The 25,428-nt window shown below is 34.3% G+C and overlaps 1 protein-coding gene across 1 annotated transcript in view; it reads left to right on the top strand.

The window, feature by feature from the left end:
* Positions 1-25,428, top strand: part of PGM5 (phosphoglucomutase 5) — a 1,541,798-nt gene that overhangs the window by 1,381,501 nt on the left and 134,869 nt on the right. The window contains exon 10 of the mRNA XM_044064330.1: positions 11,142-11,276. Coding sequence (XP_043920265.1) covers positions 11,142-11,276 — 135 coding nt within the window. The remainder of the gene's footprint in view (positions 1-11,141; positions 11,277-25,428) is intronic.

Below are 25,428 nucleotides of genomic sequence, written 5' to 3'. Positions count from 1 at the left end.
GTAGCCTGGGGGTAAAATGTCATTGTTTGAGATATGGGGTTTTAGCCAGGTTTCAGACAAGGTTAAGATATGTGGAGTATAATGGGAAATGCATTTGTGAAGTTCAGTGGTTTTGTTTAGCAGACTTTGTATGCTTACAGATAGAATGGATAAGGTTTTAAGGGAGGAGGAAGAGAGAGTTGAAGAGGGGGCTGAGAAGATGGGGCTGAAGGAGAAGGATGTTGTTTGAATAGACGTGGGTAGTAATGTGGAGGGACCTAGATTACAGTGTATGTCATCAGCTAGAAGGAGAGTTCAAGCAAGTAGGATGAGCTTGGGAGTGTAGGAGCTGTAGATGTGATGTTTCAGTTTGATTCTGGGGGAGATAGAGGAGGTGTGAAACAAGACTTTGGTTTTGAAGAGATGGGTTTAAGAGAAGTTAAATAGAATGGGAGAAATAGAGCATGACAGGGTGAAGTTATGGTTGTTGGATGCTTGGGAGAGTTGGTGATGGTTTTAGATAAGCAGGGTTGGTGTGATAAGAGGTCAAGTAAGAAAGGAGAAATAGACTAGAGGTTCCCAGTGTATTGAGGAGCATGGTTTGGAAGGTAGGGATTGGGAGAGGGTGGGCTACTCTACAAACTAATCGACTAAATCTCATAAATAACAAAAACAAAAACAGGTCTACAACTGTAATTGCATATATCACTTATAAAACTGAACCTACCATGGATACCAATGTTTTTAGTTTGTCATTTGAATAAACAAACTACTATACTATCTCTCTACCTTAAATAGACAATCTACTATACTATCTCTCTACCTACAAATACCTAAAAATTCATCAGAAAAGTAGCCAAACGCTACTGTGACTTACAAATAATTAATAAAAATAATAAGAAACTATTAATTTAGTTATATATGCTGCTATTTAATAGTATTCTCATCACTTCATAAAGGTTTAATAATCCTTTTCTATTAATCACAAATATTAAATAATCAAAAAGTGTACAGTATACCTATTTATTTAATAGTAATATAAATTTTCTATTAAATATTCCTAAATTATTTACATATTCAACATCATTATAATTAAATCTCTAAATAAATAAGAACAGAGTGGGACCTGAGGAGATAAAGATATACTTACAGGTGACAGATAATTTTATTATACTAAACTATTATATAAAATGAAAATTAATGCACATATACCTTTATAATGCTAAATTATACACACATATTTTATATATTTAACAAATGCTCTGTATTAATTTTAAAAGTACAAATGTCTACATTTAAAAATTATGCAACACTCAATATGATAAATATCAAAATATTTAAAAATCCTTTAGCTTATTAAACTAATTCACAAAATATCTACTGAGGTCAAAAACAATGTCTTGCTATTAATATGGAGTCAAAAACATTTGCAGTGTATATTTTATTCAGAATTTACAATGTGCATAATTCAAATCCCATTCTCTCTTCCCAGGTTCAAACATATTGAAAATCTGCTTTATTATATATCAAATTGTATGCGATATAAAACTCAAATTTCAGCTCTGACTTATGAAATGAGTTATTTCAGATAGTATTAGTGACTAATAACATACAATATGCAAAAAAGCTTCAACGTTTACATGATCAAGCTTCAGATTTCAGCTTTCAGGATATTTTCAAATATTTTACATGATTTTTTATGTAAATTATATGAGGTCTTGTAGATTCACATTTCTGCTATATGCTGGTAGATACGATGCATAGCTTTCTTATAAGCAGTTTATTTAAATGTATTTTTTGGTTTATTTACCCACTAATATTCTACTTTATTCTGTATAACTTGTATTTCTAAAATCTCCCATCAAAGAGCTGTTTAATCAACAGCTCTCTATTAGAGATTACAGTATGTGCATATATTTCTTAACTTACAAATACTGCTCTTTTATTAATCTTACATAGTAGATCATTCATTGTGCATATGCATATTATTCAAAAGATGTTTACTCTTCTTATTAATTCTAGTATTACAAGTGATGTTGACCATATATATATATATATATATATATATATATATATATATATATATACTGTTCATCAAATGGCCATTTCACCGAATCTGAAATGGCCGAGCACATGTTCATGAAAGTACTTTTACCAAAAAAGTACTTTTGTGAAAGTGTGCTAAAAAAAATGAAAAATGTGGGGGAATGGCTTCTGCTGAGATCGTAGAACAGTGGGGATAAGGTAATATTCCCCTTTCTCCATTGTAGTGAGATCTTGGAGTGAGAATATAAAAGTAGGGGGTGTGGGGGGTGCAGCCCTCCACATGGGAGGATGCAGGGGGCTTGCCCCCCTGGGTTAATGTGAGTAATAGTTTTTTATATATATATATATATATATATATATATTTTTTAATTTTGTTATATATTTTGTTTTTTGCACAGTTTAGCCAAAGTGTTTTTTTGGTGAAAAGCACTTTCACTAAAATGTGTTTGGATGTTTTGGTTTCGATTAGGTAGGATTTTGTGCAATAGTACGAGATCCGCATATATATATATATATATATATATATATATATATATATATATATATATATATATATATATAAAAGAATTTCTGCTTGTTTAATTTGAATGCATATTTTTAGCCATTGTGAACTTCTGCTCTGATCTAGCCTTCACACCCTTACAATAGAGTTAGATTACAGCATGAAAAAATGACACCTCACAGCACACAGTAGCTGATAATTTATTCTGTAAGTTTCTCATACTTCTTGATTCTTTTAAGCTGTTCTAATCAGTAACCAACATATAATTTACTTCTTTCCATTACTCTGTACAGTTAACACTACAGCATATATTTATGAATCTCATTTCACTGAAAGCTAACAATATAAAACCAAAAGTAGGTGGGGGGCTTTTCCCCCATACACCCCCTAACTATATATACTAACTCCAGGATTGCATTACAGTGGGTAAAAGGGCATATACATTTTATTTTTCCAACAGTGCTTACATTCATTAAAATGTAATTCAGTGAAATGAGTTTTCAGTGGTTGGAGCTTTCAGAGATTTGGTGTAAGTGTTTTGAAATTCAGTGAGATGTGTTTTCAGTGAATCAAAGTAGACATGTGTATATATATATATATATATATATATATATATATATATATATATATATATATATATATATATATATATACACACACACACACACACACACACACACACACACACACACACACACACACACACACACACACACATACACACATTCACACATTCACACACACATTTACTATCAGTAAGAAGCAATCACCCAATGTACTGTATAAAAATATGCTGAATATAAACAACATATGGAATTTATGTTTCATATCACTGACAGAGTGAAACTGTTGCAAAAAAACAAGAATACTTGATAACAGAAAAAGGACTTTCACTAGAAGTTAGTCCTACTAGTAGTCTATCTTGATAAGAATATTAACACAGAGGAATGTGATTAGGTCCCTGTTCATACAAACTTACTATGTGATCAATACATGCATGCCTCTCCACCTCTCAGTGCATGAAATCTGGATAAAGCCAAAAATAATGGGGGTACAAAAGCCCCAAAATAGAGATAAATATTTTTAAATATTATTCTTATGAATTTAGAAGGTTGATGAAAAAGCAGGTTTTGCATTAGCATGCATTTTTTGAAGAATATGAAATCTGAAACTTGAATGTCTGTCATAATTTAGTTACTTCAGTCCTCAGTGACTTGCCATGAAAACTAAAAATTTATAAGGAACAGACTGAAAATATCAGGCAAAAAATCTGGACATTTTGTGATAATCTGGACATTTGAGAGGTATGTATGGATGACAATAAATTAACCTAGAGAGTGAAACTTGTGACTTCAGTCTTGGTATTCATGTTGAGAACACATAAAAGATGATTATGACTACATACCCAATTGCAACTCTTTGTGGTGCATTGAGCTATATCTGTTCCATATATTAGTTAGTACAAAAAACTGAAAGTGTAACAGTGCGGATTGTTTTACCATCTTTAAAAGCCAGTAAGGCAGTTTAGCAAGTAGCGCCAAACAGTCAGCAGCATACCTTTCAACTTCTTTGCTTATGGTTTCTGGACAAATCCAAAAATGATTGTGGAACAAAACTAAAAATGAGGGACTGTTTTCAGATATTGCTATAATTCACTTGATAAGTTAATATAGCAACAGGTTTTTTATCATCATGCATTTTCTGAACAGTAAGAAGTACGAGACTGCAATGTCTGACATCACTGATTGACCAACCATCAGTGATTTACTAGACAATAAAAACTTTAATGAGGAACAGGGCAGACATATGAGGCAAAAATCTGAGAAAGTGTGTATAAAAGGGGCATTTGAAAGGTACAGCATGCAAAAACAAAGAGGTCCTTTGGCAGAGCGTGAAACATCTTTCTAAACCTGTCAGACAGTTTATTCTGTCATACTTTTTTCTAAGTGTGGCAAAGTAAAGTTCAAACAGCTTTTCAGAGCTGTTTTACCTTCTGCTGCTGTTCTTTACTTGCCATCACTGACTACTTTTCCTTTGTGCAAGACCTGTTCTTGACTGTACTAAAGCTGTCCTTGTCAAGATTTTGTTAAGCACCAGTAAGTAATGCTTCCAAATGTATCTTTTTCCCGATTTTAAAGCACAATCATAACTTTCCATGCACTACTTCATATTTAAGACCATAATAAAGGATAGGCCCTTACTAATAGTTATATTGATCCAATTATGATGTGCTGGAAGGGATTACAATTCTATTCAATATATAGAAGAGGATTGATTAGGTGAAATGTTCTTATATCAAAGAGCTTACCTCCAGATTTCATTTGGTATTGCTATTTATTATTTGATATATATATATATATATATATATATATATATATATATATATATATATATATATATATATATATATGGGTCCCCTTCAGATGACTGAACTTTTAAAAGCTCAACTTTCATATGGCCAAGACCATATGATCGAACTTTTAAAAGCTTGAACGATCTGAATGGGGATTTCCACAGAGCGCAGAATGGGAAGATTTCCCTTTACTGCAATGCAGTGCAATCTCGGAGTTGGTATATTTAAATAGCAGGGGGTGTGGGGGTGTATGGGGGCTTGCCCCCCTGCTAGCACTGTTTAGTTTTTTTTTTTGTTTTTTTTTTTCACATTTTTGAACATTCAAATGTTCAATCATATGGTCTCGACCATATGACAGTCGAGCATTTGGATGTTTCATTATGTGAAGTAGATTGTGTGTGTGTGTGTGTGTGTGTGTGTGTGTGTGTGTGTGTGTGTGTGTGTGTGTGTGTGTGTGTGTGTGTATCTATGTGTGTATATATATATATATATATATATATATATATATATATATAGATTCACTTCATAATCTCAAAATACTGAAACATCGAATTTCAGTATCTCGAGACTATGAAACTGAATCCCCAAAACACCGAAACTACAAAACCCGTGCCCAAAACTGCGAAATTCAAAAACCCAAACTGCACACACCACACCACACATACACCAAAACACCCACATCACAATTTAAAACACAAAACTACACACATACACAACTCAGACACACACCCCCTACTTATATATACTAACTCCGAGATCGCACATACAAGAAACAAAAGCAAACACACACACGCACATTCTCCAGTCCCTCACACACACATCAAACATATCAGCACACTCACATACACTCTAACTCACACTCAAAACCCTTACAAAACACTCACTTACCTGACATAACACGTAGATCCACACAAGGCACTGTGCACTATCAACACACAAACCCGGAAACAACATAGCGTAAGTCCATAACTGCGAATTCAAGATATTCAAATTCGCGATTATGAACCTTTGCTATTTTCAACATTCGGCTTTATAGTCTTGAGATACTGAAATTTAACATTTCAGTATTTCGAGATTATAAAGTGTTTATATATATATATATATATATATATATATATATATATATATATATATATATATATGTATATGTATATATATATATGTTGTTGTGTCTTTCGGCTTTTCCCGGTTAGGGGTCGCCACAGCGGAACTTCGGTCCGCTAATGATTGGCAGTTGATTTTTACGTGCTGAGTTGCCAGCCCTAATGCACAACCTTCAATGAAGGTATGCCCATTCACGCATGTCTCCACGCAGAAGACGCTCTAGCTGAGAGTCGAACCGGTCAGTGTCTTACTGTGAGGTGACAATGCTACCGCAGCACCACCACCGCATATATATATATATATAATATATATAGTTTTAATGAAATTTTAGAGATTTAAGTATATTCTTTTGGTTTATTTATATTGCTGCTATGGATGAACTTATAGCCAAGAGCTAATCATGTTTAACTTATCACCTTAAGCCTGCCATTAAAGATCCTGACTCTCATGAGGACATTTCATTTGTGTTAAAAAACTTACTCTTTAACTCACTCGGCCAGATGTTTCACATATCTGAAGTTCATGTACTGAAAGTCCACTTCCTAGTGGCTATTGCTCAGCTAAGAAAACATCAGAGTGACAGGTTCTTTCTTTCAAGCCAACATAGCTAAAGTTCCACAAGGAAAGGACGGTGCTCAGTACAAATCCTGTTCTGTGCCATAAGGAACTGCTGAATCCAACAGGAATCAATCTATTAACCTAACAGTTCTAAGGTGAATATCTACTCCATTTTGTGGTGCCTAAGGTGAATTATATTGGTGTTGATAGCTCACATTATATGTTGACAGAATTAAATTGTGTTGCATGGTTGAACAGTTTTTAGTATCCTTTGCTTAACATTTAAGCCCCTAAACTCACCCTTTGAAGATGGTTATAGTCAGATCCAAAAGAGTTTTCTCTTCTAGAAGTTTGCAGTAAAAACACTGATGAATTCACCAACCAAAAAGAAGATGCTGTTTCAGAATGCCATAAACGAGCTCTTTTATTCACGAAAAACAAACAGATAAGCGCTTTCACGCACTTAAAGTGCGCTTCCTCAGATCTTCACATTTAATAAATAATACCGGATGGTATATATAGTCAGTAAACTTCAATTAGAACAAGTAAATGCATCCAATCATTCAATTTGCTTGATTAATTAGATTCAAAACAGAAAATAGTGCTCACATTTATATGGAGGACTAGTATACTGAAATGTCACAATGCTTATATACGTTAGTTAAGAACAATTCTTTCCAGCTTTAAAATGCATTCAAAGCATTCAAAATAATAAATAATGCTCACATTTATATAAAGAGCTAATAAGCTACTGTCATAATGCCTATATACATATATTTAAAACAATACTTACAACTTTTAAAATACGTTAGAACAAACTTTAAAACACATTGAAACAATTTAAAACATCTAAGACATAAATGATCCCTATTTAGTAATGTGCAAATGACGCATTTCATGAACTTATAATATAGTAATATATGAGATCTTTCTCATGGTCTATATGAAAATATTCCTTAATATTCTATATATAAAATGTAAATATAAATATAAATGCATATGAAAGAAATGAAAATATATGTATATATATATATATATATATATGCTAAGTTCTTGTATTCATGTCAATACTAATGTATGTATCAAAGAACGTTTCTCAAATCTAAATAACATATAAGGACTTCATATTTAGAAATATATATGTCAAATAAATACCAATATAAATGTAAATATAAATATAAAATACAGATATAAATATAAATATAAATATAAATATAAATATAAATATAAATATAAATATTAGGTACATGTAAATGGTATAAAACAATCCATATATGCAATTATAACATATCAAATTTGAACTAATATTATTTAAAATTATTTAAAATATATACTATCTGTTTCTAAGACAGAATAATGAGATATTTCATATGTTTCATATATTATATTTATAAATGCACATATACTTGGATGGTATGGTAAAATTAGTTAGATTAAATGATGCTATTTAATGAAATAAAGAGTAGAGAGCACTTTTGTTGATGGCATATAAATAATATACAACATTTCAATAGCCGTGGGAGTAATATGCATATACATATGTATATGTATAAGGATATGTATAAGGAGGTGCAGCAACCTTTACTTATACAACCTGCTATCTAGGACTGGTTTAATACAGACAGTCTGATTCAAGCCAGGATGTAAGTGGGCACCTAACTTCAAAATCCAAGACAATTCAATATTTGCTAAGGTGTTTGCATTATTTCCCCATCTTTTGTTTAAATTTACTAGTTGCAATACTCGAAATGTAAAACTGTGTTCTGTATATTCATTTATGTGCCTGGCTAAGGCATTCTTATCACTCTTCTTCCTTATTTCATAAATGTGATTATATATCCTTTGTTTAAACTTTCGCTTAGTCAGACCAACATAAAAAACTTCACATCTTGTGCATGTCGCTAAATATATCAGATTCATGGAATTGCAACTTGCATAGAATCTGGGTTTGAAGTTCATGTACTGAAAGTCCATTTCCTAGTGGCTATTGCTCAGCTAAGAAAACATCAGAGTGACAGGTTCTTTCTTTCAAGCCAACATAGCTAAAGTTCCACAAGGAAAGGATGGTGCTCAGTACAAATCCTGTTCTGTGCCCTAAAGAACTGCTGAATCCAGCAGGAATCAATCTATTAACCTAACAGTTCTAAGGTGAATATCTACTCCATTTTGTGGTGCCTAAGGTGAATTATATTGGTGTTGATAGCTCACATTATATGTTGACAGAATTAAATTGTGTTGCATGGTTGAACAGTTTTTAGTATCCTTTGCTTAACATTTAAGCCCCTAAACTCACCCTTTGAAGATGGTTATAGTCAGATCCAAAAGAGTTTTCTCTTCTAGAAGTTTGCCAAATTTAGGTTTCCTTTTACAGATATTTTTGTCTGTAGTATAGTCCCATGATAATGTCCACCCAAAAAGATTATCTAGGAATTCTGTCTATTTGGTTATGGAAAATGGACCTCATGCTTTCAGATAAAAAGTTGTTGCATGCTTACCATAAACACAGGGCTGTAAGATAAGGGTTCTTAGTCAGTAATGTCCCCTCACTTCATCCACCTCCTAGTATATAATGTTTGGATGCTTTCACGTTTTTGCCTTTCCTCAATTTTCTGTATTCCTCAGCTCAGTGCTATTATCTGACAACTGGAGACATTTGCATGATGGGAAGTGAGTTGTGCCAGGCATTATGAGAAAGCTTAATCTAATGAGCAGTCCTAATACCTTTGACATTGTTCCTGAATCCTCTTACAGCTCTACCATTATTTAAAGTGCAAAATGGTCATTTATGTTATTTGTTGATTGGACCTCTTCAGCTGCTTTGTTTACATATGCAAACAATGCTGTAGTGCAAACCACAAACAACATGTTGAAAGTGTCCTTTTAACATTATTAAAGCAAAATGAAAATGTAACAGTTCTGCTGTTCATAAGTTCAGGCAGCACTTCTCAAATGACGAATCCAGCCTCCGAAGAGAGACCCAAACCTTTTTCCTGGAGTGACTTACTTAAATCTGAAAATATTGTGTACTTCAAAAGTTAATGATTTTGTTTTGTGCACACTGATGCTAAATGTAGAATGATGATAAATGAATATCACACATAGTTAATTGCAAATCAAAGGTAAAGGAAGGGTGAAATATGTCATATGTTGATTATCTGAAGCATCTGTCTGCATGGGACAGTTGGAGTTAATTTATTTGACTGCACACTGTAGCAAGAGTAGGAAGGCCCGGTGCACTTGTTTATACCTTAGGGAAACTAAAGGAATTTTTTAAGGTATGAAGGGGGGGGGGGGGTCCTGTGGCAGTCTGAGACGCTACACACTGTATCAGTTGTTGCAACTTACTTTCTAGCTCTAAATCTCCATGGCTATATTGTTGGGACTGTTTTACTTACCATTAATGTATTCCAAAATGCGTACTATATTAATGCAGCTCATCACAATTTAACTTTTCTGCAAACACAAAAGCAGCAATACAACTAAGTAAATGTTTAAGCATACAAAAGATTAAAACAAGTACAAATAAAAGTAACAGTATAGTGCTTCTTATATAGTAAATAATGTGGCAAAGTCTAAATAAAGAATAACATTCTGAGAGTGAATCTAAAATGCTGATAGACCATCATTCATTAATTTGGTCTGCTGAAAGGATTGAAAAGATGAAAGAAGAATAAATAAATGCTGCAATCTCCTTGAGACTGTAACGGCATGTTTGGAACCTCTAATTGTCCATCATCACTCTGCAAACTAACAGAGCTGGGTGATCATAAACCTTGATCAGACGGAATATTTATATCAGACCTTCCCATGTACAATCTTAAAGGCAGTAACCAGTACCTTAACACTCTCCCAACAATTTTCTGTCACCTTCTTTATGTATTACACTTTGTTAGCCACAAAAGTCCATCTAGTCATGATAAAAAAAATTCCATTCTGTTAAACTAAATCCTGCACACACCACTGATTCAGTCCATTGAATCTGGTTACAGTGAATTGCAGTAGTCAGGAGTAGTAGAAATGCAACTGTCATAACTACTCTTGTATATCTGTCTGTAAGTAAATACTTGTCTAAGACAGAGCACTGATATCATGAACACGGCAGATACTTTTAATACCTAAAGATAATAACACATTGGCACTTACAGTCTACTGAAGAGCCACAAGATACAACCTCAGGTAGGATAAAGGAATCTTCTTATGCCATTATTAACTGCATTTCTACTTTTAATTTTAAACTTATTCATTCATAGGTAGTTAGTAGGCATGAGGATGGACTCTATCCTCTCAGGACATGGGCAATAGGCATCTTACTCTGCTAACCACCAGTCTATATTTCTTTCCAAGATTTATTTAAGAATATTTCTGTATGTCCTTGTCCAATCTTAATATTGTTATGATGTAGTAAGGCAAATCTTCAAACTTTATAGTTTTCTATGGAGGACTTTATGAAAAGTTACAGTTGCTTAAATGAACTGGTCATGTTGAAATCCGTTTTGCAATTATTTTAGCAAATAATGTTTGGAGTGATTCTGTTATAAATGACATTTGTTTAACACAGAATGAGCAGTTGTTAAGAAGTTTGTTCTAATTTATTTCTAGGGACTGCGAATCATTTTCAGTAACAATTCCCGGATCATCTTCAGGCTGAGTGGAACCAGTAGCACAGCAGCAACTGTCAGGATTTATGCTGAGAGCTTTGAAAAGGACCCAAGCAAACATAATAGAGAACCACAGGTACACTGAGCTATGGAATTTCCTTTGAGCTTAAATCATTCTTTATATTTAACAGTTTCACATTCTCTGCTGTGTAAATGCAGTGCTACCTCTGTGTAGAGGGTCTTAGGGTTAAGAAACCCACTTAAACTTAAGTATTTGCCTGGTCCAAATTTCATGCTTATTAAAATGCAGCCTTCCCCAAAGTAGGCTAACAGACAGAAAATGTTTGCTCGGCAGGGTCACATGGAATGCTGCTGCCCTTTCTGTAACCTGTCATATTTGATGTTATCATGCTTTTTTGTTATCAAAGCACTTGTACAGCCTCATAGTTTGATGTGCCAAAATATGTTGAGGGGATATTCTTCATCTACCATTAGGTATCTAGAATATCAAATACCTTTACCAAAAAATACTAAAACATTGTAGATAGTTATGTCTGTCTATGAATACGTATACATAACACCATGTTATGTGTACGTACACATCAATGTTGTGTGGTCATCGGCCTTTTCGTCTCGGCATTTTGGAAATCAGGTAAGTGAGCATTCGGGTTTCTGAAGTAGACTCATATATATATATATATATATATATATATATATATATATATATATATATATATATATATACACATGTTTATTTTTATGTGTAAAAAGATATATATATATATATATATATATATATATATATATACATATATATATATATATATATATATATATATATATATGGATTCACTTTAGAAGCTTGAAATACTGAAATATCAAAATTCAGTATTTTGAGCCCATAAAGTAGAATCCTGAAAACAACGAAACCTCGGAAGTGCGAAATTCAAAACCTCGTACACTGGAGATTTTGAATTAGTGCTTCAAGTGTTTCACTGTGGTTGTGGATTCAGGTAAGTGTTTATTTAAGGGTTTTGGGTAGGGGCTGTGGTGTGTGTTAGTGTGCTTTGTTGCTGTGATGTGTGTGTGCGTGAGGAGAATGTAGCTTGTGTGGTGGTGTTTTGTGTGTGTTTGATCGTAGTGTAACCTCAGAGTTAGAATATTTAAGTAGGGGGGGTGTGGGGGGCACAGCCCCCCACATGGGTGGTGCAGGGTAGCTTGCCACTCTGCTTTTATGTAGTAGAGAGCTTGTGTTTGTGTGTGGGGAGGAAGGTGTGTGTGTGTGTGTGTGTGTGTGTGTGTGTGTGTGTGTGTGTGTGTGTGTGTGGAGTAGAAGCACTAATTCAAAATCTCCAGTATGTGAGATTTTGAATTTCGCGCTTCTGAGTTTTCGTTGTTTTCAGGTTTCGACTTTATAGCCTCGAAATACTGAATTTCGATATTTCAGTATTTCGAGGATATAAAGTGAATCCATATATATATATATATATATATATATATATATATATATATATATATATGTATGTATATATATATATATATATATATATATATATATATATATATATATGGGTCCCCTTCAGATGATCAAAGTTTTAAAACTTCGAATGTTCTGAATGGAGATTGCCATACAGCAGTGAATGGGAAATCTACAGATTTCCTCACTGTAGTGAGATCTCGGAGTTGATATATTTAAATAGAAGGGGGTGTGGGGTGCAGCGGGGTTGCCCCTCTGCAAAAACATGAGAAAACATTTTTGTTTTTATTTTTTTTTTTAATTTGATGTTCAAAGTTTTAAAACTTTGATCATCTGATCTTCGGCCATAGTATGTTCGAAGCTTTGAAGTACACCCATATATAATATATGTGTGTAATGTAACATGAAAAACAAAAAAAAAATGTTTATGACTGTAGAAAATTGGAGGTTTTTTAGAGGGTAGGTTGGCAAGATAGCTCACATTCCTCGAGCAATTATATGTGAAATGTTTCTGATGTTTTATTCAAAGAGAATTTTGATATATTTTTAAGTATGATACTTTTAACAATGACTTAAACAATGAATTAAATATGAAATATTTTTTGTAAATGCTAGTGGGGAAAGGGTTGGTAGTTTTTGATTGTTTAAATATTTTATTATTCAGTTGTTGAGATTATTTAATTGCTTATATAATCAGTGTATTTAAATGCCAGGACATACCAAATGTTTCAACTGAAGTGCTTGTTCATTAATATTTATTAAAATGTTATCTGACCAACGTGTGTGTTGTTATTTATAATTATTGTTTATTTTGGTTGAAAATAAAAGAACTGAACTGTAATTGAATTGAGGTAAAAAGCATTTTATTTTCGTTGATATTTATAATGTGGAGTACTCGTATTACCTTGAGAGATCAATGTTCGGGAGTAGCATTTGGTATGGGAGCAGAACAGCCAAATTATGTTGTTGATGGAGAAGGATAAGTGAAGCCAATTGTCTTAAACTGCAAGACTGGTTAGAAGATTTACAAAGGAATTTAAAGAAAGAAATGCAATGTTCCACCAGCTTGTTTTTTTTTTACAGCAATATCTGATGTCTGGTATTTCCTCCCAGAGGTTTATGTTTCACAGTAAAGTTCTTTTTCATTTAGTTCAGATAATGAGGATCTCCAAAGACAATGAAAGAGAATGTCCTTAAATTGCTCACAGGGATTTTTAAAAAGTGTTCTTGAGTATGATAAAAGGCGGAAACTTTGACAAATAACATTAATAGTATTTTGGATGTTATGGAATAAGAGACAGTTTTCTACCACTTCTGAGTCTGTTAGCTAACAAAGAGAAAAACTGGATGATATCTGGGCAGATATGTGAACATTTAAAGAGGTGATCATATCATAGAAACAACATAAACTTCAGAAGGATCGGAGACAGCTCATGGAAGGCAATTGGTTTCTATGGAAAAACTAAGAATGTTGGGAGAAAACTGAAGTGGAGTGAAGAACAAGAAGTCAAACAAAAACGTATTATACTTTCTTAAAGGAGCAGACTACTTACTGAGATGGTGGGAGTTTATTGCTTGAAATGAAAGATCAGAAAGTTCAACAGTCCTAGCAATTTTGCAAGGGTAAAGGTAAAAACAAAACAAAAATAAAGAGTCCAAACAGCTATGGTTTTAGTGACGAGTTTGCTAATGCCGATATGTGCATTTTGGATTCTCATCTGATATTGACTTTGGGGGAAATAAAGTTACCAGAAGGTTTTGAAGATTTTTTCAGAAGGGTTTGAAATTTATACATACTAGCAGATTGTAGTTTGCTGAACTAAAGTTGGTTGTTTGGCTGTTTAGTAGGAAAAATCAACTAAAGCATTTTTTTGCAAGTAAGGATGAAGCAACTGTTTGGCAGAAACTTTTATGAGATAATTTAATTTTGAAATCGTATTTGAAAAGTCAGCGCTGGTTTGTTCCTACTTTTTATAATAAGTCAACCTCTGTGTTTCATAATCTAGTTGTGAAGTATGTAGTTAATTGTTTTAATAAGATTAAGAAATACTATGTTAAATCCATCAGAGACATGGGGACCAGGCCAGAGGTGAATTAGCAATTTTTCATCCGATGATCATTGTCTCTTTTCAGCAGGGTCAGGGATGAACTCTGCTTCTCATAGATAGGGGGCTTATTTCATAGCACAGGGATCCTTTGAGACACATATTAGTCCATCCAACAGGCTCTGTTTATGTTGCAGACAACGTTCAGGTCCTTGGAACTATGTTTCTGTTGTTGTTTGTCTTGCATATGTGCAAGAGATCCAACAGAGCTGGATCTGAGGACACCTTATATGTTAGTCATAGAGCACCTCTCAGTAACCTGTAGGAGGCTGAGTACAGAGACAACACCTTCAGGTGATCTGTGTAGGACAGGGTATTCTCACCCTGGATTCTCTTGGTTAGGAACCTTTGAGGGCATCGCAGCTGTTGCAAGTGCCTGGCTAGGTACATGCTAAAAGGGACATTTTTATATAGAGGCATCTACTTTATAATGTTATTTTTTTATAAATGCTACTTTGATGATCTTGTTTTAGTGGTAGATGGAGATGACTTGCAATTCAGGAATTTTTTTGATTGAATTTAAAATGACAGATTTGTTATTTCATTTCCTTTTAATAAACAATTTAGTCCTATCAACTTTTGAAACATCCAGATTTTTGTAAAGAGTGGTCTAGTAATTATATTATATAGTATACCAATATCAGTAAATTATTTTTTATATGCTAGAATTTCACTTGCTTCGTATCTTGTAGAATTGTTACCAAACAGTGAGCTCTTTACAGCTAATCAATTATATTCCAAACAGGAAGAGTTTCAAAATGTGTATGAGGAAATAGTACAGTGCCTGGGAGTTAGAGGTTGGGATACAAATAATTTATGTCAGTCCTGGATAAGGTAAAGGCTTTTAAAATGTAAAAGCAAGATATACTTCCGGAACAAGAATTCAAATTATTGGGGCTAATAATGATATTTATTTTGTTACTAGATAAGCTCACTTTATGAAGGGAATTATGTGTATACTTAGGAAACATTGGGGTCTCACTAAAGCTGATGAAATATTAAAGTTGAATTGCAAGTTAAAAATTATTTATAAAAATACTGATTTGCTGTTAAATTTTCTTATGTTTTATTGCAAGGGGAAGCTTGGTATATTTTTTAAGTGGGATACCTTTAGCGATGGCTTAAACATGAATTAAACATGAAATATTTTTGTAAATTCTAGTGGAGAAAGGGTTGGTAGTTTTTTATTGGTTACTTTTTTAATTATTTAGTTGTTTAGGTACCAAGCTAGGAAGGATGTGCAGCAGGTAAAGGTGATAAAGGATAATGAGGGAAACATACTCACAAGCGAGGAGAGTGTGTTGAGAAGATGGAAAGAGTACTTTGAGGAGTTGATGAATGAAGAGAATGAGAGGGAGAGATGGTTGGATGATGTGGGGATAGTGAATCATGAAGTACAATGGATTAGCAAGGAAGAAGTAAGGATAGCTATGAAGAGGATGAAGAATGGAAAGGCTGTTGGCCCAGGTGACATGCCTGTGGAAGCATGGAGGTGTTTAGGTGAAATGGCAGTGGAGTTTTTAACCAGATTGTTTAACAAAATATTGGAAAGTGAGAGGATGCCTGAGGAATGGAGAAAACGTGTTTTGGTACCAATTTTTAAGAATAAGGGTGTTGTGCAGAGCTGTAGTAACTACAGAGGGATTAAATTGATCAGTCACAGCATGAAGTTATGGGAAAGAGTAGTGGAAGCTAGGTTAAGAAGGGACGTGATGATTAGTGATCAGCAGTATGGTTCCATGCCGGGAAAGAGCACTACAGATGCGGTTTGCTCTGAGAGTGTTGATGGAGAAGTACAGAGAATGTCAGAAGGAGTTGCATTGTGTTTTTGTAGACTTAGAGAAAGCATATGACAGGGTGCCTAGAGAGGAGTTGTGGTATTGTATGAGGAAGTTGGGAGTGTCAGAGAAGTATGTAAGAGTGGTAGAGGATATGTACGAGGATAGTGTGACAGCGGTGAGGTCTGCAGTGGGAGTGAGGATGCATTTAAGGTGGAGGTGGGATTACATCAAGGATCAGCTCTGAGCCCTTTCTTATTTGCAATGGTGAAGGACAGGTTGACAGACGAGATCAGACAGGAGTACCCGTGGACTATGATGTTTGCAGATGGCATTTTTATCTGTAGTGAGAGTAGGGAACAGGTGGAGGAGATCCTGGAGAGATGGATATATGCTCTAGAGAGAAGAGGAATGAAGGTCCACAGGACTAAGACAGAATATATGTGTGTAAATGAGAGGGAGGGTAGAGGAATGGTGAGGATGCAAGGAGTAGAGGTGGTGAAGGTGGATGAGTTTAAATACTTGGGATCAATAGTTCAGAGTAATGGTGAGTGTGGAAGAGAGGTGAAGAAGAGAGTACAGGCAGGATGGAGTGGGTGTTGAAGAGTGTCAGGAGTGATTTGTGACAGACGAGTACCAGTAAGAGTGAAAGGGAAGGTCTACAAGAGGGTAGTGAGACCAGCTATGTTATATGGGTTGGAGACAGTGGCATTGACAAAAAGGCAGGAGTCAGAGCTTGATGTGGCAGAGTTAAAGATGTTAAGATTTGCACTGGGTGTGACGAGGGTGGACAGGATTAGGAATAAGTATATTAGAGGGTCAGCCCAGGTTGGAAGGTTTGGAGACAAAGCCAGAGAGCCAAGATTATGTTGGTTTGGACATGTGCTGAGGAGGGACGCTGAGTATATTGGGAAAAAGATACTAAGGATGAAGCTACCAGGTAACAGGAAAAGAGGAAGCCCTAAGATAAGGTTTATGGATGTGGTGAGAGAGGACATGCAGGTGGTTGGTGTGGCAGAGCAAGATGCAGAGGACAGGAAGAAATGGAAACAGATGATCCGCTGTGGTGACTTCTAACAGGAACAGCCAAAAGAAGATGATGTGTTGTTTAGGTAATTATTTAACTGATTAGATAATTGGTCTATATAAATTCCAGGAAATGTGACATGTTTTTAGAACCAGTAGAAGACTTTCAGCTGAAGTGCTTGAAGGCTTTCGTTTGAAGTGTTTGTTCGTTAATATTCATTAAAAGTTTCCAACCAAAGTGTGTGCTGTTATTTATAATTATTTTTTATTTTGGTTAAAAGTAATGTTAAGTGTAATTGAATACTTCACTGCCCTGCACAAATGTTATTTTAGAAAAAGTCTCAGCTGATTCCAGCTGCACTAATCTTACAGGCGTTAGGTTCTCATTTATTGTTTATTGCTGCAGGACAGACTTACTGCACATATTACTTTCATGATTATCAACAAGTCCATAAAATGTGTAACAGTATATCAGCCACACCTTCTTATGAACATGTCTGCATCATCCTATTGCATTCTGTCCTAGTTTCTTTTGGTTCTCCTGGCTTACACCTTGTATGCTTTTTTCTACTCATTTGACAATACCTTTGTAAAGTGAAAGCCTGAAATTCTATTCTCTAATAAAGGTCTCTTTATTTACCTTATCTGTGGTTAAATATTTATTATACAATTACTAGCCATTAGCATTCAAAAACTAGCATGCTGGTTGTTCATACCAACCACATGCCCGTTGTAAATCAGAGCATATACCAGTGGAAAAACGTCTGCTCACCTAGGCTTTTTGCCATTGGCATATACTATAACTTTTAATTTTTTTAAACAAAAATAGATAAAATAAAATTAAAAATCTGGAGTCCAGACATATGAGAGAGATAGGATGGAGAAAATACTAAGCAAACCAGGTACGTTATTCAGAACTAAAGATGGTACCTAATTGTCCTTGTATTTCCTTAATTTTGTCTCTCTCCTACCCCTAAACTGTCAGAAAGTTTGTTTTTTTTTATTAAAAAAAAAAAAAAAGAGCAACAGAGACCTTTTTTCTCTGCTGCTTCCTTTCCAAAGCACTGATGTACTGGGTATGCGTGGGAACGTAAGTCCCATACACATGTACAGTGCATCAAAAAAAGCAACAGGATATGCAGAAAGCAAAGAGCACCATGGCGCTGTTATACAAAGACACTGCGTAAGAAAAGTAAGTCATTATTTTCTTAAATAAGGTCATTGTATAATAGCAATAACTGACTCTGTGCTGTGGTATATTAAGATTTACCCATGGTTGAGTTTATTTAATCACTCGGGCTTCAGCCTCATGATTAAACCACACCAACCATGGGTAAATCGTTGAGAACTAATCCAGAGTCATTGTCTCACTTAGTGCTAAGAGTCTTGTATAACCAAAACAAGGTTTCTGTATTTTGTTCTATTATTCTAAAACTGTATATTTTTGCATTTACAGTAAATTGTTTTGCTGAGCATAATGCAAATATTGATTGTGTGTGGTTTAATTTGACCCTGTAGCATAATTACAAATAGAAAGTAACCCAATTTGGGCTTAAACAGTGAATTTAGCTTGCATACCTTTAATCTGGGAGATGGCTTCAATTTACCATTTCTGGAACTTTGAATACATTAACTCCCAATATAGATGTGGATGGATGGATGGATGGATGGATGGATGGATGGATGGATGGATGGATGATGCACATTGAAAATAATCCAGTTCAACATTTTAATGATAGCCATCCTGTTCAGGTATGTTAACCAAGTTTAAACTCTCTTTGCTTGTAGTTTTGACATTACTTAATGAAATGATTTTCTCCAGTCAAGTGGATCATTTGAACTGATCTAAAGACATTTGGCAGAAAACTTGCCAGTTCTTAGTTCAATTTGTTCCTTCCATTGTGTAGACTTTTCTTACAATCTGCAAAGACAGGTAATGGCATAAAATGTGTTATGAATTATCTGCATCCAGTAGTGCTGCTTTGGTTACATGTTCACAATATAAATGCAGTAATGGCTCTTTAGTTAGTTTCTCAGCCTTTGACTATGCAGTATGTAAGAATGTGATCATACCCTATAGTGGAATGTAACTTAAATCTGATATATATAACATGCATCTATATGTACCAGTATTGCCCTTTTAATACACAACTGCACATTATCCATTTAAGAAAGAGTTTTGTCGCAGACTGCACTATGAGTATTGAGCGGTGAGCAGTTGGGCTGTGGGATGCTAAAGTGCTCATTATTTATGCTGTTCTGTCAGGCTGTTTGTAATAAATGTGGTTTGGAGACAAACTAATTTGTCCAGAGATGCCTGAGGGATTTGGGGCAAAAGGATGGGGTAGAGGTAGATTTGGGTGTTCATAAGAGTTAAGATTTAAGGGGGAAATAATGGAAGATGCTGTTGTGGTGCTTCAGGCAAGGAAGGGTTAAGGTTAAAGAGAAGGGTGTTTAGAGAGACATCGAGATAATGACAGGGGGAGGAGTTAATTCAATTTTGTGTAGGAGTTGTGGGGTGGGGAGATCAGATTTAGCCATGAATTTGCTACCTGCCTTCCATGTCCCTTTTTTTGTGTCAGATGGTATATTATGTTGTTTTCCATACATGAGTGGGTTGGTAGGTAGAGAAGAGGGGCTGGCATGTCCTTCTTCTGCTCCCCCTCTGGTGTTATGTTTTGGATCCTACAAGGTGGCTAGTTAGGTTTTGAAGTGAGAGTTGTCACACTGCTTCTGGTGTGAAGTTGGAGTATGTGAGAGGTTGGGGTAACATTGCTTACTTTATGGTGGGATGGAGGTGAGTGGGTGCTGCTACCTAGTGTTAATTTGTTATGTTGAAGTTATCTGTTATATTTTGATTAATACATTCTGTGATTAATAATGTCTGTGGTTAATAAATGTCATTTAATAAAGGTCATCCTATGCCATGATGGTGTAGTATGTTTTATTTGGGGGAAGGGGATCTGGACAACGTTACTTGTTTCCCTAAGCCTTTTAAGCCTTTGTTGAATCCTGACATTTCTGAGATGATCCTCTCTAGAAGCAGTCTGTATGTCATACCAATGCCTACCTTATTTTTCTTTTTCTAAGTTGTCTTTTAATCTGACAGTATAGATTGTCCTGTTTGGGAGAGTTTTCAAAGACATTCCCCTTTTCCTGCATTAATTATAAATGCATTTGCTCCCCATTCACAGAATGATCCTGGCCATTCACATTACCCTGTGCTTCTAAATCTTTAGGTCTTGTGCAATGCATTTTACCCACAGATGTCTTCATTATTTTGTCCTACAAACATCTCAATGTCTACATCATCAACAGCACAGCTCAACTATATCATCATTTTTTTCTTTGTTTTTGTTTTTTGTTCTTTGTTTTTCCTCTGCATTTGAGTGCCGCACCTCTCCCCTCTTCCTTACCCTTGTCTTCTCTTGTTTTTTTTTTTTTTGTTTGATTTTTTTCAAGCTCTTGGGCTCACAACAAGCTAGTTCAATATAAAATGACTTTGCCAACCACTTGTTAACCAAGACCAAAATATTCTAAAAATATCTGTTTTGAAGGTTTTGACCAACATAGTAATAATAATAATAATAATAATATTAACAATAACAGTGCCAATATAATTTCATAGGTACCGGTTGAAGAACTGGAAGTAGACACAGCTTGAATTATAGCCTCTTTGAGAGTGTACTTGCAAGCCATCCTCCAGAACTAAGTAAACATAAACACTTTTTAACAACTTTTGCTAAACATGCACCATTTTTTTCATTAGTAACTTTTAAAAGTAAAAGTACATAAAGCCCATGAAAACTTTTCATTAGGCAGCACTGATGGGGATCCTCCTTTTCATTCTAGCTCACTGTTGATTTTATTCCAGTGAGGTTATTTAACAGAAATAAATCATATTATTATTATTGTTTCTATTATTATCTCTCCACAGTGGCCATGATTTGATTTACAGTGTACAGAAGAGAGTATAGTATACTGATACAGTAAAGATGACCTTATTCATCTGCAATACTATGAAAACTGAATGATCCACAGATCATTGTTGTCAGTCATCAGTCACCATGATATATATTCAAGTGAAGAAATAGGCAAGCTGTTTACTGAATCCCATACCCCAGTCTATACATGCACATCCAGAGCTTATCTAAACAATCCTGTCTTGGTTTGTGATTGACTGTGCTGTTCCCAGAATTCTTTATTCATTTGCAGCTGAATATGGTTTCCTTAAATGAGTACACCATTAATAATTTATTAAATTGCAAGTATCTTGTACAGTATAGTAAATGCTATGTATATTTAAAGTTAACACAAAATAACACTGGTGATCTGTGTTCCTCATGTCAAAAGTTGGATGATTTGCTTACAATTATTCGTAGTAAATTTAGACTTACTAATGATGATTGCACTTGTAGCTTGGAGAAGCGTTGTTGCGCATATTAATGACTGCACTGATGTGTAGTAATGTTAGAAAAAGAACAAATAAAATGATAATAATAAAATAGAACAGATTTAGGAAAGGAAGTGTCTATTGTCAGTAAAGATCACTCAACCACTATTGAACAAGATAATACCACTGACAATTTTGGAATTCTGGATACAAGTATTCAGCAATCTGAGGATTTAGAGAGTATAGAAGAAAAAATGAAAAGAAAGAAAGGAAGACATTCACAACAAATAACAAGGAAGAAAAAGAAATCGATAAATGTCCATAAAACAAAGAGAATGCATGCTAAAAAGGACACTGCTTTTTTCCATAACCCACAAATTACAGGGAATGGTAACACTTTTCTATCAGAAAACCTTCAAGGGAATGGTAACACTTTTCTATCAGAAAACCTTCAGTCTACAGAAAAAGGCATCATTTTTCCAAAAGAGAAGGTAGAAAAAAGAAGCAAAGGGCAGGCAAACAGGAAGAAATCAAAACTGAATGTGTAAGGACTGCAGAGCATTACTGTAAGACAAAACAGGAGAAAGTCAGACATTGACAGCACAGCTCAAGGTATGGATATAAAAAGCCAGCTGGATGAGAGTTGTATGCTTGCAAATGTAATTAGCAATGAAAACAGTTGGATTAATAAGACTAGTGGTGATGAAGATTATTCCTTTGTAACAACTGATAGAGCAGCTATTATTGAATTAGAAGTTGAAGATTTTTCAGATCTGGTCAGAAAAGATATTCTTACAATTGGAGATTCAATTATAAGCAGAAATGATACTTACATCTGCATATTAATGAACATCGAATAGTGTTATGCTTGCCAGGATCAAAAATAGAGGATGTGAGACAGGCCATAGAATGCCTTAATGTAAAGACGTACGGATCTGTTTTTATTCATGTTGGTACAAATGATCTCATTCACAAGGAATCTCTGACTGTTAGTAGACAACTTATAGAGTTATTGCATAGCATAGCTTGTACAGGTGTTAGGACGTATTTTTCACAAATCACATATAGAGAGTTTGGTCACCATGAATGAAAAGATTTTTTAGGCAAATACCTACATGAAAAAATGCCCCATTTTAAAAAATGGAAATGTGTAGAACATTCAAGCCTAATTTTGGGCACAGATGTGTTTAGGTAGGATGACATCTACCTGTAAAGATCAGGGAAAATAATCTTTGCAGCAAATATTTTGCAATATTTGACAAATACTGGGCAGGATTTTTGCCAGGTTGAAAAAGTTAACAGTTCACAGACAGCAGCATCTGATGCATCCCTGACGGTTGTTAATGCTAGGAGCATTAATAATAAAGTGTTTTTTATTGGAAAATGTTGCTATGTTCCTACAAGATTTGTGAAACAAAGTTAAAGACAATGACTGGAAATCAGTTCTGTCAGGGTATAAATGTTTTTACTGTAACAGACATTCTAACAAAAAATCAGGCAGAGGTGTAATGCAGTGAGATGATTATTACACATTTAACGATAGCACCAATACTATACAGATTGTGTAACTATGACAATAAAGACAACCCTGGAACATACAGTAGTTGCTGGAGTGTATAGACCAACACAGTCAAATGCTGATGACCTAGAAGAATCCATGCATTTTTTGCCTAAATTTGCCAGAAACAGACTGGAATAATATTGATTCACCAATATTAGTAAGGAAATTATTTATGATGTACGTTAAGGAACAATTGCTTCAGATTGTGAAAAGACATACCAGGGAATGGAACATACTAGACATTGTTTGTGTTGCTAAAGAAATTGCTGTTACTTCATGACAAGTTTTACCACCATTGATGTGCAGTGATTATGGGATTATAAAGGTTAATTTGCTTCTAGATTATTCTGCCAAAATGAAATCTAATCCAATGCATAAAAGATAAATAACAGAATATATGAAAGCAAAGCAGTCACTGTATAAAACTAATTGGAATGATGCATTCATTGTAAAAAACACAGAAAAATGAGGAAAGCTTTGAAAGGGAAATTGTTTGAAAGCTAAAAATAAAAAAATAAAAAAAAACGTTTAGTTTTGGGATCGAGGCACACAAAATCAGGATGATATATTTCCATTAGAACAAGATATTTGGTTAAGTTATGAGACAAAAAAATATAGAAAGTGGATAAGAGATTGAACCACAACTTTGAAAACTGAAATTAAGAAGCTGGACATACAAATCATTATAGTGTGAGACAAGACCAAGAAAAGTTTGAAGAAAAGTTTTATGAAGATATTGAGCATAATAATTTTATAGATACATAAAATGTATAAGGAATAAAGACATACAAACTGATATACTGTGTGTAGATTCTAAAATGTATTCTCTGACCCAACAGATTATAGATATATTTACAAAATCTTATGCAAAGCAGTTTGGCTTCATTATGGGGGTGATAAACTGTCCTAGTGACATTCAGGTAACCTCAGATACTGAAATCAAATTAGATTATGTTGAAAAAGAACTAGGAAAACTGAATCCAAACAAAGTACAGGGAGGAGAGGGAATTAGTTATAATGACCTGAGCGCACCTCAGCAAGAACCAGCACTATCATTATATCTTTTATTTACTAGGTCATATAAATATGCCGAGATTCCTCAAGATTGGAGACATGCACTTGTTAAACCTGTCTTTAAGGGAAAGGAGAGTAGGACAAACACAGAGTAACACAGACCCTTAAGTTTACTTTCATGTTGTGGAAAAATAATGGATAAGGAAATATTGGATAAGTTATTTTCAGAATTGGATAGGTTGAGACTTGAAACCATATATAAGCATACTTATGTTGAAAATAGCTCTAGTACAACCTGCAACATGATGTTCTATAATAATATAATAACAGCTATGAATGAAAAAGTGTGCTGTGATGTAATTTATATAGACAACTTCAGCATTTGACAGGGTCATACACAAAACACTGATCAATAAATTAGTACAATTAGATATTGCTGTACTCTTGATAAGATGGATAGCTGCATGGCTTATAAGTAGGACATGGCAAGTATCGTACAACAATTGAACAGTTGAAATTCAAGGTTACAGTCAGGGTTTTTCACTGGGCTCTGTCCTAGGCCCTTACTTCTTTAGAGTGTATCTTTCAAATCTGTCTGTATACAGATGACTTGAAACTTGGTCAGCTGATTACATGTTACAGATAGGACATCTCTACAAAAGAACTTGATTTAATTGACCATTTGGGCACAGGAGAATAATATGCTGATAAATGCATCAAAAACTAAACATAAGAGATTTGGGAGACAGAAATTGAAAGGGGAATATTTAATACAGCTCACGGTGATTGAATCTTTAGATTCATGTAAGGACCTGGGTATATGGGTAGATCCAGCTCTTAGCTTTTTCTAATCATAACAACCAATTGATTAATGATAGTTATAGAGCTATAGGTTGTATAAAAAGATTTATAAAGTCTAGAAATTCAGAAATGA

The sequence above is a fragment of the Protopterus annectens genome, chromosome 2.part2 (genome assembly GCF_019279795.1).
Source record: "Protopterus annectens isolate FY-2018-M chromosome 2.part2, PAN1.0, whole genome shotgun sequence".
NCBI classification, from domain to species: Eukaryota; Metazoa; Chordata; order Ceratodontiformes; family Protopteridae; genus Protopterus; species Protopterus annectens.
The sequence above is the reverse complement of the archived record's forward strand: the minus strand, read 5'-3'. Positions and strand labels throughout refer to the sequence as shown.